General features: G+C 34.4%; 1 protein-coding gene across 2 annotated transcripts in view; it reads right to left on the minus strand.

The window, feature by feature from the left end:
- Positions 1-18364, minus strand: part of ASCC3 (activating signal cointegrator 1 complex subunit 3) — a 301692-nt gene that overhangs the window by 49058 nt on the left and 234270 nt on the right. For both annotated transcript variants that reach the window (XM_006727550.3, XM_081828714.1), the window contains exons 35-36: positions 5216-5327; positions 4886-5020 (exon numbers count right to left, since the gene is read on the minus strand). In XM_006727550.3, the coding sequence (XP_006727613.2) occupies positions 4886-5020; positions 5216-5327 (247 nt within the window). The remainder of the gene's footprint in view (positions 1-4885; positions 5021-5215; positions 5328-18364) is intronic.

The raw sequence follows: 18364 nt of genomic DNA on the forward strand, positions 1-18364 counted from the left end.
CCAGCCACCCCATCCCTCCCACCCCCCACCACTCCAGCAACCCTCAGTTTGTTTCCTGAGATTAAGAATTCCTCATATCAGTGAGATCATATGATACATGTCTTTCTCAAGATATTTATTTCTTAGGACAGTATCACTTAGCTTAGCTCTTTACTATTGGGAAGAGTTTAGTTTTCAACTTTAAACTCAGAAATTTCCTCTTTGTCCATCCTTTGGTCAAAAGGATGATTACTGTCAATATAATACCATTCTGCAAAATACCAGTCTGACCCCAACCATTCTACTGATAGAGAAGAAAAAGAACAGAATTCAGAAGACAGGGTATACATGAACTTAATATATGTTTTTTGTTTTTTTTTTAATCAAACCTGACAATCTTCTTTGAACACTGGAAGAGGGAGGTCTATAGTGCCAAAAACACTGTACAAGGAAGCATGTCATGAAATGACCTGATTAAATGCTTTTTCTTTTATTTTTGAAAGAAACTACACTGTCTGGTAATTATAAAGGCAAAAAAATTGTATCCTTACTTTATAAAAAGAAAATCAGAAAAGTTGACAGTGATATACAAAATGACTAAATAAAGAGTAGGAATTCTAATTAAATTAAGTAAAGGAAAAAAAACTCTATCACTAACTATGAGATTCAAAATACTTATCTTCTCTAAAGGGAAAGAGGTCTAAAAACAGCTATCAATTATCAGTTATGAATATGTGAAATCAAGAGATTATCATCTGAAACTATATTTGATGTTAAATAAAGAGAAATAATACATTTATGTATTTTTAAATGCCTGGTGAAAATGAATCAATGTCTTAATATTCTTTTTTCCTTCTATGATTGGTTACCTTCTAGTTTTTTTCTCTGTGCCAAGTATAATGAATCACATTGCAACATAGAGAACCTCAAAGGAAATCTTAATGAACACACTTTCTATACTATCATTAGTACCAAAGGAAAGAAAACAAAAAGTTAAATACAATATGTAACCTATAAAATGAGAAAACTTCATTCACTAAAAAATTAAACTGATGGAAGTATTAGAGTAAGATCAAAGTAATACTCAAGAGAATAGAAGCTTTTCAGTTGTGATCTCAGGAATACTAAAGCTTCTTTAAAAAGATAATGTATTAATAAAAAAAGTTTAAAGATGACTTTAGAAACATCAATAACTACCTTTAAAAAGGAGATGCTGATAGTGAATGAGTTCTAATACTGCATTTTTCAAAAGTATAATGTGACATTAAGCATTATAATAAAAACAATAATAATGAAAATATGCCTTTGAAACTAACGACACTCTTATTGGTTTCCTTTGCCCTGTTGTGTTTATCATCCTGTTTTCCAGAGCTCCTGTCTGGCTGCTCTTTTCTCCTTGTTTCAAAACCACAAGGAGATTTAATATCCATTTTTGGAGGTGAGAGTAAAGATAATGAGGCTACGTGAGTCATTTAGGAATCTTTAGTGTGGTAACAGAGAACATTTAAAAAGTACTTTTCAGCAACAGAATGAATTCTAGAAATTGCACTGTAATTACCTCAAATCCAATCTTGCTTTCTTATTTAGTATTTCTTTGTTAGTTACACATATGTTCTCTAGTGAATGGAAAGCAATTCTGACACAAGAAATTAACAAAACAGTGGTACCTGCAGATCTCCTTGGCTATGTGAGTCCTACAGTTCTAATGCCCCTATATCCTCATTCAAAAATCAGTGTCACTGAGATATTACAGGCTTAGATGCTATTTAGCACAGGTTAAGTTTCCTGGACTAAACACCATAGGATGAAGAGATGACATCACTGTTGCTGTGAAAATTATTAAGGGTTACCCCAAACAATATCTATATAAATATACTGTTGAGTTTATCTTACATGTATTTGCAGATGATTTGTTTTGCTTAGGTATCACAAGAATTGACCTTATTTTAATAAAAATAAACCATGAGATCAGTGTAACTAGTTTCAGGGGTTGTAATGGTGGAAAGAAACAAGCTGCTGAAAGGATGTGGACAGACCTCTTGTTCTGATCAATGCCTTTTCAGAGAAGACTGAAGAGGATAATAGTTTAATTCTCTTGGTACTGGATATATTTTTGGGTCTTTTTTTAGTGGGGTGGAGGGGGATACAGAGTGTAACAGGCATATGGTTTTCACAAACCCTTACAAACAATGTGCATCCAGTCTTTTTTTTTTTTTTTTCATGAATTGGAAGGACAAATATTGCTAAAATGTCTATACTACCCAAAGCAATCTATATATTTAATGCAACCCCTACCAAAATAGCACCAGCATTTTTCACAGAGCTAAAACAAACAATTCTAAAATTTGTGTGGAACCACAAAAGACCCTGAATAGCCAAGGGAATGTTGAAAAAGAAAAGCAAAGCTGAAGGCATCACAATTCCGGACTTCAAGCTCTATTACAAAGCTGTCATCATCAAGACATTATGGTACTGGCACAAAAACAGACACACAGATCAATGGAACAGAATAGAGAGCCCAGAAATGGACCCTCAACTCTATGGTCAACTAATATTAGACAAAGCAGGAAAAAATATCCAACGGAAAAAAGATGGTCTCTTTAACAAATGCTGTTGGGAAAACTGGATAGCAACATAACTATGAAACTGGACCATTTTTTTAACACCATACACAAAAATAAATTAAAAATGGATGAAAGACCTAAATGTGACACAGGAAACCATCAAAATTCTAGAGAAGAACACAGGCAGCAACCACTGACATCAGCCAAAGCAACTTCTTACTAGAAACGTCTCCAGAGGCAAGGGAAACAAAAGCAAGAACTACTGGGACTTCATCAAGATAAAAAAAACTTCTGCACAGCAAAGGAAACAATCAACAAAACTAAAAGGCAACCTATGGAATGGAAGATATTTGCAAATAACATTTCTGATAAAGGGTTAGTATCCAAAATGTGCATCTAGGATCCAGTCTTAACACGTATCTCCTACCTCAAAATCTTCCACTTCAGAGTGCGTGTGTGTGTGTGTGTGTGTGTGACATGAGAGGCAGGACAGTGCTTAAGAACCCATACTTGGGCGGCTAGATTGCGAAGTATTCACTTGCTGTGTAACTTTAGAGAGGTTAGTTAACCTGTAAAATAGGAATAATAATGGGATGTTATCAATATAAAATGAGTGTTATTGTTAGGATCAAATGAATTTATTGATGTAAAGTTCCTAGAATAGTGCTTAGCACATGAAAAGTGCTCAAAGGTGTTAGCTCTTATTACGTGTGTTCCCAAGGTAGGTATATACTTTTAATTATTAGATTAGATAAATATATCAAGGTAGGTAATTATGAAAGGAAAATTATATTCTTAAATCTAACAGATACTAGTTTAAAATACTTGCCCAAATTAATTAACCATGATTTTACTGTCTTCCACCCAGATAAATCATGTTTTTATGACTCTCTAACTGGGAAATAATAAAAGCCTCATTCTTAGGGATCTAAAAACAATTCTTATTTTTTCATACTCTTACTTCAGAAACAAATTTTCAATTTCATAAAATTTTTTTTGATAGCTGCCTCATATACTTGAATTCTCTACTCTTTTCTATAGAGCAAATAACAGAGAACTGATGAATACAGGATCCATCCATCCATCAATTCATTAATAAATTATTTTCTGACTCACTACAATGTACTTGGCCCTATGTTCACACAAAATCTACAAACCAGCTTCTCAAAGGGAAAACACTGAAAAATTGGAAACTGTGAATGGGATATTGAAGCCAACTGAGAATGATAAGCAAAGAAGGTAAGAAAAAAGCTAAAAGTAAGTGAACTACCTCAGAATCAGTGATTATATGAGAGAAGGACCTTAAAGACATTATACAGTCCAATGGTTCTTAACTCTTTAAAATCATATCAATGTACCTGAGGGGTAAGATAATATATAGCTTTCATTTATAATATATATCTTGACTAATGTGCTAACACAGTTCTGTGGGAAATTATATTTAAACTCAACAAAGACAAAATGCATATATAGTATGCTGAAAGGAAAATGAAGAAAATACTCCTAATAGTAATTTTAGCTTCAATATAAAATTTAGTTCTTAGCTTCTTGGCCCAAAAACAAAACCAAACACAGTATAGTTTTTGTTTTTGTTTTTTTTACCATGTGCTAAATCTGGTTGTATTTTTATTTTGGAAGGGGGACAGGGGAGGGAGTTGAACAGCTTTTCTGGCATTAGTTAATTCTAAGAGATCATAATTGTGTGTCCTTATGTAAAGAAACTTCAGGAACATCACAGATTCAACAAGAAAGACCCAAAAGAAGCAGTAAGAAAAGTTTTCAATTATAATTCATAGAAGTTATTATATTGAAGGATAGGGTGATCATCTGGCTGCTGAGGATAGCCCAGTTCATACTTATTATCCTGGCTTAATATTAATAGTGACCCATTCCATTCTCAGAAGTACCCAAGTTTGGATAATATAGTATGTAGGGAAACTTGGTCCAAATATGTTGCTCTGTAGTGATCTTGTTTGACAGAGGAAAAGATTTTATAAACAGTTTGCTGATGGGGCACCTGGGTGGCTCGGTCGTTAAACGTCTGCCTTCGGCTCAGGTCATGATCTCAGGTTCCTGGGATCGAGCCCCACATCGGGCTCCCTGCTCAGTGGGAAGCCTGCTTCTCCCTCTCCCACTCCCCCTGCTTGTGTTCCCTCTCTTGCTGTGTCTCTCTCTGTCAAATAAATAAAATCTTAAAAAAAAAATAAAATAAACAGTTTGCTGAATTTCTAGAGACACTGGCTGGCAGCAATTTAAGACCCAAATTAAAAGAGAAGGTATGAAATACAGAAGATATAATCTCTTTATATTAAAAAGCAATACAATAATATCATGAAACTCACACTCAAAATTGAAAGCAATTCTTCGGTACCACATTCAGGTTTCAAACGCTCTTTGAACATTTTAACTGTTTGGTGCTTCAAATAGTAGTAAGAAGCAATTCGGCCGTATGTCAGAGGTTCAATGCTCCGATTATCCTATTTCAAAAAGAAAGATAAAATTACAAATAAAAAGTACAATAGAAGCACACACATTCATAAAATTAATCGTTCTTACTGCAGGTTGCTATTGCAACAATTTTGTTAACATTTTTGGTTATCATTAGAACAAAAGCCCTACTGTTAAAAAGCTGGGCAGTCTTTGCACTTGGAATGTATATGACTGAGTCATACCTCTCCAATTTCAATACAGTAGGAATGTTCCAATTCAACCAGAGACTTCTCAACCAGACTAGACAGAAATTTGTTCACAGAATCATGGCTCACATCACTCAAATTGTAGTAGCTGGAAAAGAAGCAAGGTCATTATTTGTTTCAAGATAGTTTCTACTAAAATTAGCATTTCAATTTTTTATCATTCTATTTTTTTTTCAGAATTTCAAAGAACAACTACACTTATGACAAATCAAAGAAGTAAAACAACTGCCAACTGCCAGTTTCATCGTACAGATCAAAATTCCCATACTAAGATTTGCGGACACAATGAGAATACATTAAAACTATGTAAGATAAGCAGATAAAATTCAGCATCACATTAAAAAGATACTAACTTTCCAGTGTTAAAACTGGCATGACTTCACTTTATACATCTACAGCAAACTAAATGTATACACTAGATTTAGAAACAGAAGCATATTATATATAAATATATAATTCCCTTTTATATATAAAAACCCATCCTCAGTAACTTTATAAAACTCAAAGAACTATTGATTTGGGTAGCAGATGAATTCTTTCAGGAAATTTAGTCATTTATTGTTCTCTAAATGCTTAATAACTATATGTCACCCTAAATATTGGAAGGACATCAAGCTAACAATGAAGCATTTGAACTAAGCTTCTATATACAAAAAACACACAGGTTCAGCTCTGTATATTTTCCGAGTAAAAGGCTGAAGGACATGCAATTCACCTGAATGATCCTCCCTCTCAGTCCAAAAGTGTCTTGCCAAATATCTAAGATTGCTAGGAATCTGTGCCTGGGAACGGATTCAAAGGGTGACAGAATGCCCCCATGTCATGGCAGATCTCTAATTCCTGGTGGTGAATCCTATACCCCGGTCAGCATAGAGAATTGTATGTCCTATCTCCATCCAAATCAAGCAACAGGAGTGTAAAGTGACCTCAGGACAGACTCATCACTGAGCCCCCAGCACAGAGGTTGTACTTCGGTACAGGACTAGAAAGGGGATATTCTTGGTCTGGGAAGAAAGTGTTAACAATCTCAAATGCGAGAGGCCTAAAGGAAACCATAACTGGCCAAGTATGGTGACTATTTTTTCTTTCTTCAAAGGGAAAGATTTGGGGTCAGCATACTGTAATAATTTATTTAAAAATACACAAAGTAGGACTTAAATGATTGCATGATATACTTTCAATAGAAAGAGAAGTTTGCACAAATGGCTAGATATACCAATATGAGAGCCTCCACTGAATAAGGATTAATAACAGACTATTTACTTGGGAAAATAACTGTAAATCATAATTATATGCTGATGATTTCAATTTTCACAAAAGAGAAATAGTTACTTTTCATTTTAATCTGCAGAGAAATTATTGCCTTTCCTGGAAAAGTTCGTGTCACAGACCAAAATAAAGCAATATTTATCAGTGAACAGATAAATAAGTATTGAAACCAGTGCTGTTGTTAATTTAAACAAAATGTACAAACTTTTATCTAGGCATATAAAGTGAAAATCAAGCATTAGAAACCATTAGAAAATACTTCCTTTATCCTGAAAAATGACTAAAAGGAGTATTAGTTAGAATAATGTATTCTGCTGTAGAAGGTGAAAATAAAAATTCTGGACATTCAATGCCCCATAAAAGAGATCTCTAAAGCCATTCCAAATTATTAGTGATACTTGTTGTCTTTCATTTTTTTCCAACAAATGGAATTTATCAGCCAAACTTTCTACAACAGAATTGTTTATTTTATATTTCACATTCTTTTGGATTGCTAAATCTATACATTTTCTAACAGGATTTTCAGCTGTCTGGATTAATATATAGTTGATAAAATTATTTCTAAATTGAAAAAAAAAAAAGCAGTGAAAATGTGCCCAGGAACTGAATAAGTAATAGAATTTCTAGACCAAGAATCAAATAATTTTTTATGCAATTAAAATTACAGAAGGAAGACATTATGCAAATAATATTACCATGAAAAACAAAAAGTTAAAATACCATTTTTGTCTAAAAATTTACTAGGCAATTTAAAACAAAAAAATCTCATGGATGCTGCTACTGATTACCATAAGCCATTACCCTATAAATATAACTGAGTAACAATTTTACTATTTTTTACTTTAACAAATTTAGTATAATAATAACAATTTTACCATTTTTTACTTTAACAAATTTAGTATACTTACAAATATTTAAAACCATCTATGATAAAAACTTTCCTTCAAAAATTATAAATTTTTTAAATATTTATTTTAGCCACTGTTTTATGTATTTACAAGGTATATTCTGATGGGCTAATACTCTTTCTAATGTTTGTCTAAGTTTATTGGGAAGTTTTTAAGACTAATTTGTAGCTTTTATTCAGATAAAGTACAGTCAGGGTAAACATTTCTTAAACATTTAAAATAAGTTGCAAAAACGAAAAAAAAATCCAATTAAAATTATGTCTCTGAGATTACAAATTATTTGATGATTACATATACTCTAACTTGCTATAAATCAACACATTTTTCAGAATAACTTAAAAAACTTCCAGGTATTTTTTCTTTTCTAATGCGCTCACCAACACTCTCACACTTGACTTGCCTAAGAGAAGAAATGCAAAAATTCAATTTAAGTAATTGAATTGACATTCAATTTACTCAGTATCAATACTTTTATCTTTATGGAATCTGGGGGTAATCTAGAATTAAAAAAAAAAAATCCTGAAATTGTTTACTTTGGGTATCCTGGCATATATAAATGATAACTTTTATTTATTTATTTTTAGAAAGTGATAACTTTTAAAAATAGAAAATGCTAGATAAAATATTACATTCAAGAATAGGAAAATCTCAAACATTAAAAAACTTGTCTTCTATACACCCAACACAAACACTAACATGCGTAATTTTTGTTGTGATGTAACTTCACTGATTTATACTATTATTCTTTGCTAATATTTGACCTAAGTTTACTTACAACACTTCCAAATCCTTATAAAAGTAAGATTTCCTACATCTTAATCCTAATTAACCTACGCTATATAATTTATAAGACACTGTAAAATAAACTAAATGTAAATGAAATTATGTCTAGGTCACATAAAATTTTGAGAGGTAATATATTCTGACAGTTTTCTGTGAATAAATAATGGAGTTTATATTTACATGATCTTCATTAGCATTATATGGCCTTTGCTTCTACTGCATGAACTTTTCAGTCACTGGGTAATTTCTAGCCCAAATAATTATAAGCATTTAGCCTAAAACATTATATATCATTAATTTCAACAATCACTTCACTAACTTGAAAAAGCAAGCAAGAGCTAAGTAAAAAGGTCTGTTTTCATGTTGCACTCTCCACAGTACAAAATTTACAATTTACTGGTTATTAAAACAGAAATATTACACAACTGTTTAATTACAGATAAAGGATACAATGTAGTTTCATGCTCACTGCATTGGATCATCAAGTCATTGTCTTTTCTCTGCCATAAACAGACAGCCTACCTTTTTGTCAGCATGCTATTTCATTTATTTCACAGAGAAACCCAGTTTCACAATAATTGACTTGTCAGAAGCTCTAATTTATGAGGCTGAGCTCTGTAAGATTTCTCTATATTGGACTCAACCTGCACACAAGCAGGGTTGAATATTTACAATGCTGTTAACAGGTGCTGAGTTGTTTAATGATTCTAATAGCCAGAAGCGTACTGAGAAAGCCAGCGGGATCACAATTACAGGCTGTTTGAACACAACAATTACTAGTCCCCTGGGAGGTGTGAAAGTCAAAGGCAGTTTGATACTGACAGCATCTAGCACATGGGCTAGGCAAGCTAACTTCTATTAGCAGTCCATTGGGAAAAAGTCATAACAAACCTCTCCCTCTCATAAAAATTTACAAAGTTCATTAAATTTAAACAATCCAAAAGGTAAAACTTTTAAAAAAATTATCTTTAAAAGATCTTATCAAAGGACAAACAGGAATACCACACATGAAATCTCAAGTTATCTTTTGGAAACCGTTAATAAGGATGAAATTTTGCTGGTTGGGAATGAAAGAGATTTTACTGTAATCGAAAACATAGATAAAGTTACACCAAACAGTCTGGATTTAATGTGAATAGTGGCAGCCATTTCCTGTTTCGTTATTGTAAACCTGGCCAGAGATCTTGCTGGGAAATTTTTCATCAGTCTTGAAATGCTGCAGCTATAACTGTCAGTCCTGGGAAGTCATTTGTTACAGAACCATGTTTTTTTATGTTCACATTATGCAGCAGGAATAATGACACAAATAATGAAAGTGGCTGCAGGGACAGCTGAAACTACCACAACATTTTTTGTCCCAGAAATGCTTAAAAGCTTTCTCAGGAGAAAACAAGAGAGTAAAATTGAACATACAAATTGAATCCAGAACTCAATTTGGAATATATTATATTTCATGATGCACCCAGTACATGTGTTTATATACATTTGAACACACTAATGTAATGTGTGTCTACATATATAATTATGCATATAAATATGTATCTTTGTATGCATGTGCATATATTTGCATGTATATACATATCACACACACACACGAGAATATAAACAGACACATAGAGAACAATCCAGGAACAGTGGCAGAATCTTTGTCAACATAAGTTCTACTTTTGGTGGTGGTGTGCTGGGGTACCTTCCAGTAGTATGACTAAATGAAGGGAGCTGGAGAATTAGGTCATATTTACTATCTATGTATGACTGTATTTTGAAAGTGGTCTCTGTCTTTTCTATTTTAAATAAACCTCAATTTCTCCTTGTAACACACACATGCATGTATATATGCCTCTCCCACCCAACCAAAAGTCAGATCTCAATTTATGAAACTGAGTAATAGGGAGTATTAAGGATAAATTAAAACTACACATAAGATTTTAGCTTCCTTGAAATTTCTAATAGATCTAAAAATAAGTAGGAAAAATTTGCCAATTTCCTGATCTCTTGTGCCTTTCTTTGCTTCCAGATTATGGAACAGGTGATTTTAACACAGACAGTAATAAGAAGATACAATCAAGGGCCAGTCAGAATTCTTTCTGATTGTAGAGCTTCACTAGAGCAGAAGTATTTTATAAATAAAATACATAAATCATAAAAATTGATTTAGGCACATGTTCTCATTTTTATCCAGATGTAAAGGTATAGATATTAAAACTGACTTTTTTTTTTTTTTTGCATCAAATGAACAAAAGTGTTACACATTCAAAATTTGTATGGTATGGTTTCCATAAAGAACACATTTTCCAGCATAGCACTGGAAGGAGAAGTGGAGAGGGAGTGTGGATATTTGGGTTCTGGACCCGATAATGAGCCTAGGGATGGAGATTGTGGCCCCCAGAGCCAGAGTGGCCAAATTCCAGTGCTCCCTCTGTCACTCAGGAGCTGTGTGATTATGGGCAAGTTGCTCAATCTCCCTGTGCTTCAGTCCCTTCATCTACAAAATGGGGATCATAATAATACTAAAGGAGTTAGGCTCTTAAAACAACTCAAGTATAATAGATAATAAATAATGTTAGTGTACGTTTTTGTTTCTCAGTTATTAATTTCAATTGTTACTTTTATAAATTCCCTTCTTATATGTGTGGTTTTGCTAAGTTCACCTAGTTCCTAGAGATGAATGCTTATTTTGTTTTCAAGCATTCATGCTATCTTGTAGATGCTCTAAAGATATGAATACTCCTTGGAATTGTGCTGTGACTGAGAAATTCACTGACTTTGTTATATATTACTTTTATTTTTTTATAGCTCTAGTCTTTACCTTTAAAATAAATTTTCACCTTCCACTAGAATAAAAATAGTTAAATCCCAAGCAGGTAGATTGCCTTTGCCATCCTTTTTCTTGTTTATTTCTGGTATTATTGCAGCATTATACACTGGGAATGTAGTCTTATGATCTCTATGTTTTGAAATACACTGAGTTGTTCTTTCTGGTCTAGTACATGGTATATTTTTATAAATAAATTTTGATGCGTGTCTACAAGAAGGCTTATTCTTTTGGGGGAGGAGAAATATAAAGATACATACACATACTCAAAGATACTGTTAATCAAACCCTCTATTTTACAAAGTACTTTTTATATCTCTTTGGCATGCTGATTTTCAAAAGAGATGCGTTCAAGTCTCTCAATATGATTGTAATTTAGTTAACATCTTGAATTTCTATCAGTTTTTGCTTTCTGTATTTTGACGCTATGTTTTTAGTTACCTAAAAATTTGTATACTATATTTAGTGATTGTGCTTGCTATCTATATGGGCCATTCTTCTTTGTTCTTTTTAGTTTTCTTTACCTTGAATTTCATTTTCTCTGATTTTAATTCTGCAACTGTTGCTTTCTTTTTGCTACTGTCCCTCATATCTTCTTTCAATCCTTAACTTTCAACTTTTCTATATCACTTTGATTTGATGTTTCTTACAAATCATGTTAGGTGGATATAAAATAATTGAATCTGAGAATTTCTGTCTTTCAACAGTTAAGTTTAAATTATTTTTAACATTTAAGATTATAACTGACCACACTTATATAGCAAATAGATCCTGTCACTTCTCTACTCAAAACCCCACAATGGTTCTTATATCACTGATAATGAAAGTCAAAGTCATTCCCATGGTGTCTCAGCTCAGGTCTCACATGACTGGTACAACCACCAATCCCCCACATCCCTAATTTCATTTCCTGCTACTGTCTACCCCTTATTCACTCTGTATCAGCTACAACTTCTCCTTTCCATGCCTTGAATACACCAGACATGCATGCCTTCGAACCTCTCCTCTTCTCTTGGTCTGAAATGTTTTCCCTAGATATTCATGTGGTCAAACTTCTCATCCCTTTTAAGTCTTTATTCAAAAGTCAGCACCTTCTTTAAAAAACAACAACAACAACAACTTACAGTACTATTAACTATAGTCATCGTGCTGTAAATTACAGCATTTATCTTATAACTGGAAATTTGTATCTTTTGACCAACATCTCCCCATTTCCCTCTTTAGCACCTTTAATTAGGCCCACTCTGTCTCCCTATTTAATACTATAATTCTCCCACTCCACCCACTTGGCCTCCTGGTCTTCAGTACCACGTTCTTTTTTTCAAAGCATTCATAACTTTCTAACCTAACGTTTTTTTTTCTTTTTCAAGTTTTTATTTAAATTCCAGTTGGTTAACATACAGTGTAATATTAGTTTCAGGTACAGATTTTAGTGAGTCATCATTTATATATGATACCTAGTGCTCATTACAAGTGCCCTCCTTAATACCCTTCATGCATTTAAGCCATCCCCCCCTCCCCCCCCACCCATCTCTCTTTCAGTAACCCTCAGTTTGTTCTCTTTGGTTAAAAGTCTGTTTTATGGTTTGCCCCTCTTTTTTTCTTTTTTCCCCTATGTTCATCTGTTTTATTTCTTAAATTCCACATATGAGTGAAATCATATAGTATTTGTTTTTCTCTGACTTATTTTGTTTAGCATAGTATACTCTAGTTCCATTCATGTCATTGCAAATGACAAAATTTCATTCTTTTTGATGGCTGGGTAATTTTCCAGTGTGTGTGTGTGTGTGTGTGTGTATACACCATTTCTTTTTTTTTTTTATTTTTTTTAAAGATTTTATTTATTTATTTGAGACAGAGAGAATGAGATACAGAGAGCATGAGAGGGAGGAGGGTCAGAGGGAGAAGCAGACTCCCTGCCGAGCAGGGAGCCCGATGCAGGACTCGATCCCGGGACTCCAGGATCATGACCTGAGCCGAAGGCAGTCGCTTAACCAACTGAGCCACCCAGGTGCCCCTACACCATTTCTTCTTTATCCATTCAGCAGTTGATGGACATTTGGGTTCTTTCCATAGTTTGGCTACTGTTGATAATGCTGCTATAAACATCGGGGTGCATGTATCCCTTCAAATCAGTAGTTTTGTATCCTTTGGGTAAATATGTTGTAACACTGCAATGCAATTGCTGGATTGTGGGTTAGTTCTATTTTTAACCTTCTTGAGGAACCCCCATACTGTTTTCCAGAGTGGCTGCACCAGTTTGCATTCCCACCAACAGTGCAAGAGGGTTCCCCTTTCTCCACATCCTCACCAAAATCTGTTGTTACCTGTGTTGTTAATTTTAGCCATTCTGATGGGTGTGAGGTGCTATCTCATTGGAGTTCGGATTTGTATCAGCATAACTTTTAAACTCATTGTCTCTGCTAAAAGAATAAGAGTGCCATGAAAGCAGAAAGTTTTTTATTTACATCTTCAAAATGCCTAGAATAGTACCTGACACATAGTAGGCACTCAATAAATGTTTACTGAGTTAAGGAAAATAGATTTAGTTTTTTAAATGCTTCTACCTCACCATTTTAAGGCAATTCTATGATTTTTGAGACTAGAAATCATTATTTATGTTGCTACTACCTCCAGTTGCTGAGCATAGCTTTTTTTTTTCTAATTGAGACATAATTGACATGTAACAATGTATTAGTTTTAGTTATACAATATAATTATTTGATATATGTTTGTATTGTTAAATGATTACCACAATTTGTCTAGTTAACAACAATCACCTTACATAGTTAGAAACTTTTTTCTTGTGATGAGAACTTTTAAGAAATACTCTCTCATCAACTTTCAAATATATATACACAGTATTAACTATAATCATTCTGTACATTAGATTCTCAGGATTATTTATCTTATAACTAGAAGTTTGTACTTTTTGATCTCCTTCACCCATTTTGCCCACCCTACCCATGATCTGTTCTTCGTATCTATGAGGTTTTTTGTTTTGTTTTTTGTTTTTGCTGTTGTTGGGAGAGTCCACATACAAGTGACAACATACAGTATTTATCTTTCTCTGCTTGACTTACTTAGCATAATGCCCTCCAGGTCCATCCATATTATTGCAAATGGCAGGATTTCCTTTTTTTTTTTTTTTTTTTTTTGGTGAGTAATATTTCAGTGTGAGTGTGTGTGCGTGCATGTGTGTATCATGTCTTTATCTGTTCATCCACTGATGGACACAGGTTGTTTCTAGGTGTTTGCTATTGTAAATAATACTGCAATGAACATGGGAGTGCAGATATCTTTTTGAGACAGTGATTTCATATTCTTTGGATAAATACCCAGCAGTGGAATTGATGGATCATGTGGTAGTTCCATTTTTCATTTTTTGAGGAAACTCCATACTGTTTGCCACAGTGGCTGCACCAATTTTCATTCTCACCAACAGTGCACAAGGGTTCCCTTTTCTCCACATCCTCACAAACACTTATTTTTTGTCTTTCTGATACTAGCCATTCTAGGGTGTGAGATGATATCTTATGATTTTGATTTGCATTTCCCTGGTGATTAGTGATGTCGAGCACCTTTTCATGTACCTATTGGCCATCTGTATGTCCTCTTTAGAAAAATGTCTATTCAGATCCTTAGCCCATTTTTAAATCAGATTGTTATTTTTCTATTCAGTTGTATGAATTCTTTATATATTTATATATATATAAATATATAATCAGATATGTGATTTGCACATATTTTCTCCCAGTTGGTAGATTGCCTTTTCATTTTGCTAGTTTCCTTTACTGAGCAGAAGCATTTTAGTTTGATGTGGTCGCACTTGGTTATTTTTGCCTTCGCTTATGGTGTAAAATCCAAAAACTCATCACTAAGACCAATGTCAAGGACATTACCTTCTATGTCTTCTAGCAGTTTTACTGTTTCAGGTCTTACCTTCAAGTCTTTAATACATTTTGAGTTGACTTTTGTGCATGGTGAAATATATGGGTCCAGTTTCATTCTTTTGCATGTGAATATCCAGCTTTCCCAATACCATTTATTAAAGAGACTATACTTTCTCCATTATATACTCTTGGATCCTTTGAGTAAATTAATTGACCATATATGTATGGGCTTATTATTGGGCTCTCTGTTTCATTGATCTATGTGTCTGTTTTTATGCCAATACCATACTGTTTTGATTACTATACCTTTGTAATATAGTTTGAAATCAGGAAGTGTGATGCCTCCAGCTTTGTTCTTCTTTCTCAGGTTTGCTGTGGCTATTTGAGGTCTTTTGTGGTTCCATACAAGTTTTAGGATTGCTTGTTCTCTTTCTGTGAAAAATGTCATCATAGCCCTTCAAAAAAATTTAATACTGTACCTATTCTGGACTGATTAATTCAAATGGCAACAGTTTGGGCACAGGTTTCTACTTCAGGATAAGACCAGTCTTAGTCTCAACCTAGCTAGGTATCTCAAAATATGTTCAGGTGACTACTCTAAAAAAGAACTAGCAACTTTGATATGGATAGTCAAGAGTATATAGACCATCACCTCCTGAAAATTAATTTAAGTGCATTTATCAATATATGACTGGACTTTTATTTATTTATTTGAGACAGAGAGAATGAGAGAGACAGAGAGCACACGAGAGGGGGGAGGGTCAGAGGGAGAAGCAGGCTCCCTGCCGAGCAGGGAGCCCGATGCGGGACTCGATCCCGGGACTCCAGGATCATGACCTGAGCCGAAGGCAGTCGCTTAACCAACTGAGCCACCCAGGCGCCCCATATGACTGGACTTTTAAGACTGTTAGAACTTGGATGGTTGTAAGGGCTGGAGAGAGCACTGCAGGCAGGCAGAAGAGTGACAGCAAAAGCATGAAAGTGAGAGAAACTCTTACCTAGCGGTGGTACGGGTTAATGTCTCCTTGGTGGTGTTGGTGGTGGTAGTAGAGGAAACCTAGCTTTTATTTGGGGCAGCAAGAAAAGCAGCTGCCACAATAACCAAGTGCCCTAAGCTAATGCATCCTTTGACTCCCAGAGCTAGAATTTCCCCTTAGCAAAGATGGCCCTCAGGTAAAAATAGGTGAGGCAATGTGAACTGCAGAATACTCACTATTTAAATGCACTACAATCATATGAGCAGGAGATACCCTAAACTGTCAATACCCAAGAAGTCCCCAGGCTCAGAGGCGCAATATAATTTCTTTAAGTTATAAACCAAGTACATCCCCTCAAGATTTCATCTTTGTTCACTGGGCTAACCTCCCCCACACTTCTTGTTCTGTCCTTATTAATACTATTTATTATAGTTGCATGTGGATTTTTCTCACCATATTAATATTAAATAGAAGGTAGTTAGCAACCAGAACAACAGGGAGTGATGTCTGTTCCAGTTCCCTCTTGGTAGGGCCCAAACCGAAGGACATGCTACAAAATAACTGGTTAGTATTCTCCTAACATGTCAAGGTTATAGTAGACAAATACTGAAAAAATGCCACACATTAGAGTGAATTAAGGAGACAGAACTAAATGCAATGCAGGATACCAAACTGGATCCTGGACAGAAAAGGACATGAGTGGGACAACTGACAAAACCTGAGTAAAGTCTGTGGATTAGTTAATAGTATGACATAAATGTTAATTTCCTGGTTTGGATAATTGTGCTACCGTCATGTAAGGTGTTAACATTTGGGGAAGCTGGGTGCAGGCTATACAGTGTCTGTACTATTTTTGTAATTGTTTTAAAGTCACAAATTGTTTCTAATTGAAAGTTAAAATTTGTTTTTGTTTTTTTTTTTTAAGTTTAAGAAAAGTAGATGCACACACAAAGTTCAGTGTATCTGCGGATTTAGTAAAGAACTCTAATTTGCTAAAGAACTCAATTTAAATTTGAACTCAGTTTGAACCAGCCTAAAGAACTCAGAGAATTATTTCCTTGTTTGCTAATCAGAGGAACTGACAAATGATTAGGCTCTTAGTCTCTAAACTAGATTCCTTAGGATGGTATGGACCAGTAAAGCAGTACAGAAAGGCAGTACAGGACTAACAGCTCACTAATCAACATTAATTATGTTCTTCATAATTAATACAAAACTTAGAAATACTTTAATGCATGTATTTGATTCTCAACATGATCCTGTGAGGGAGGGAGGCTATTACTCATTTTCCAGATGAAGAAAGGGAAGCTGAGAGGTGAAGTGACTCAGGGTCAAACAGTAAAGGGTAGTGCTAAAACAGGAATTAGTGTTCTGATTCCATGTTCAAATCTCTTTCCACACTATTAATCGCCTCTATCTTTTATGACATAAGAAAAAGAAATACATCTACAGTTACACACCAAGCCACTCGTTCCTCTAAAAAAAGAGTTGAGTCAGAAAACCTATGGTGTTAAGTTCTGGTTTTATGTCAAAGCAGTTCTGGGATCCACAGCAAGTCACTTTACGTTTCCAACCTCCCTTTTTTCAGTATCAAACAAGAAGGTTGGACCAGAGTACATGTAAAGTCTATCCCAGTATACCTTCCACAATTCTAATCCTGCAATCTATTTGCTATGGTAAAGTTGCAGTGCTGGATGGCTACCTCACTAATCCCGTAGTCATGTTCCCAAATGATATCTTGTATCTAATCCAGAAGCCCTAAGAACTGAGTAAACAGAAAACTGTCACCATATTTTCAAATTGAGATCTATGTGAGTGGAAATGTTGGATGAAACATGAAACAAATTTCTTAAGGTACCAACAGGTAAGATTTGGTAATGACATTTTCATCATAATCTCTCTGTTCAAGACCTTACAATGCCTTGATATTTCCTAATCTATCAGGAATGTCCCCCATCTCTGGCCCTCCTTCTATTCCTTCTGCAACTGTTAAGGTCCTATTCACCTTTCTTATTAAACAGCTTCCTAACTGGTCTTCCTGCTTTAAATGTCTCCCATTCCAGCTCATTCCCTACCATAGTGTCATAGTGTCATCAGGACTGAAACAAACCAAATCTAATTTGGGGATGTTAAACCATGTTTAAAAACTCACCACTGCCAATAGGATCAGATGTAAACTCCTTAGCATGACATACAGGCCATTTACTCTCTGGAGAGTGGCCCACTTTCTGGTCAGGACAATCTTTTGATCTCCATACTCTTACGCTCTGGCTACATCAAACTTCTTGGCACTCTAAAATGGCCTTTCGAGCCACAAGGGACTATGTCCATACAGTATTTTTTTTTTTTGTAGTTTTTAATTTTATTATATTATGTTAGTCACCATACAATACATCATTAGTTTTTGATGTAGTGATCCACGATCCATTGTTTTCGTATAACACCCAGTGCTCCATGCAGTACGTGCCCTCCTTAATACC

This window comes from Leptonychotes weddellii, chromosome 8 (genome assembly GCF_054177405.1).
Source record: "Leptonychotes weddellii isolate Sample4059 chromosome 8, ASM5417740v2, whole genome shotgun sequence".
Lineage (NCBI taxonomy): Eukaryota > Metazoa > Chordata > Mammalia > Carnivora > Phocidae > Leptonychotes > Leptonychotes weddellii.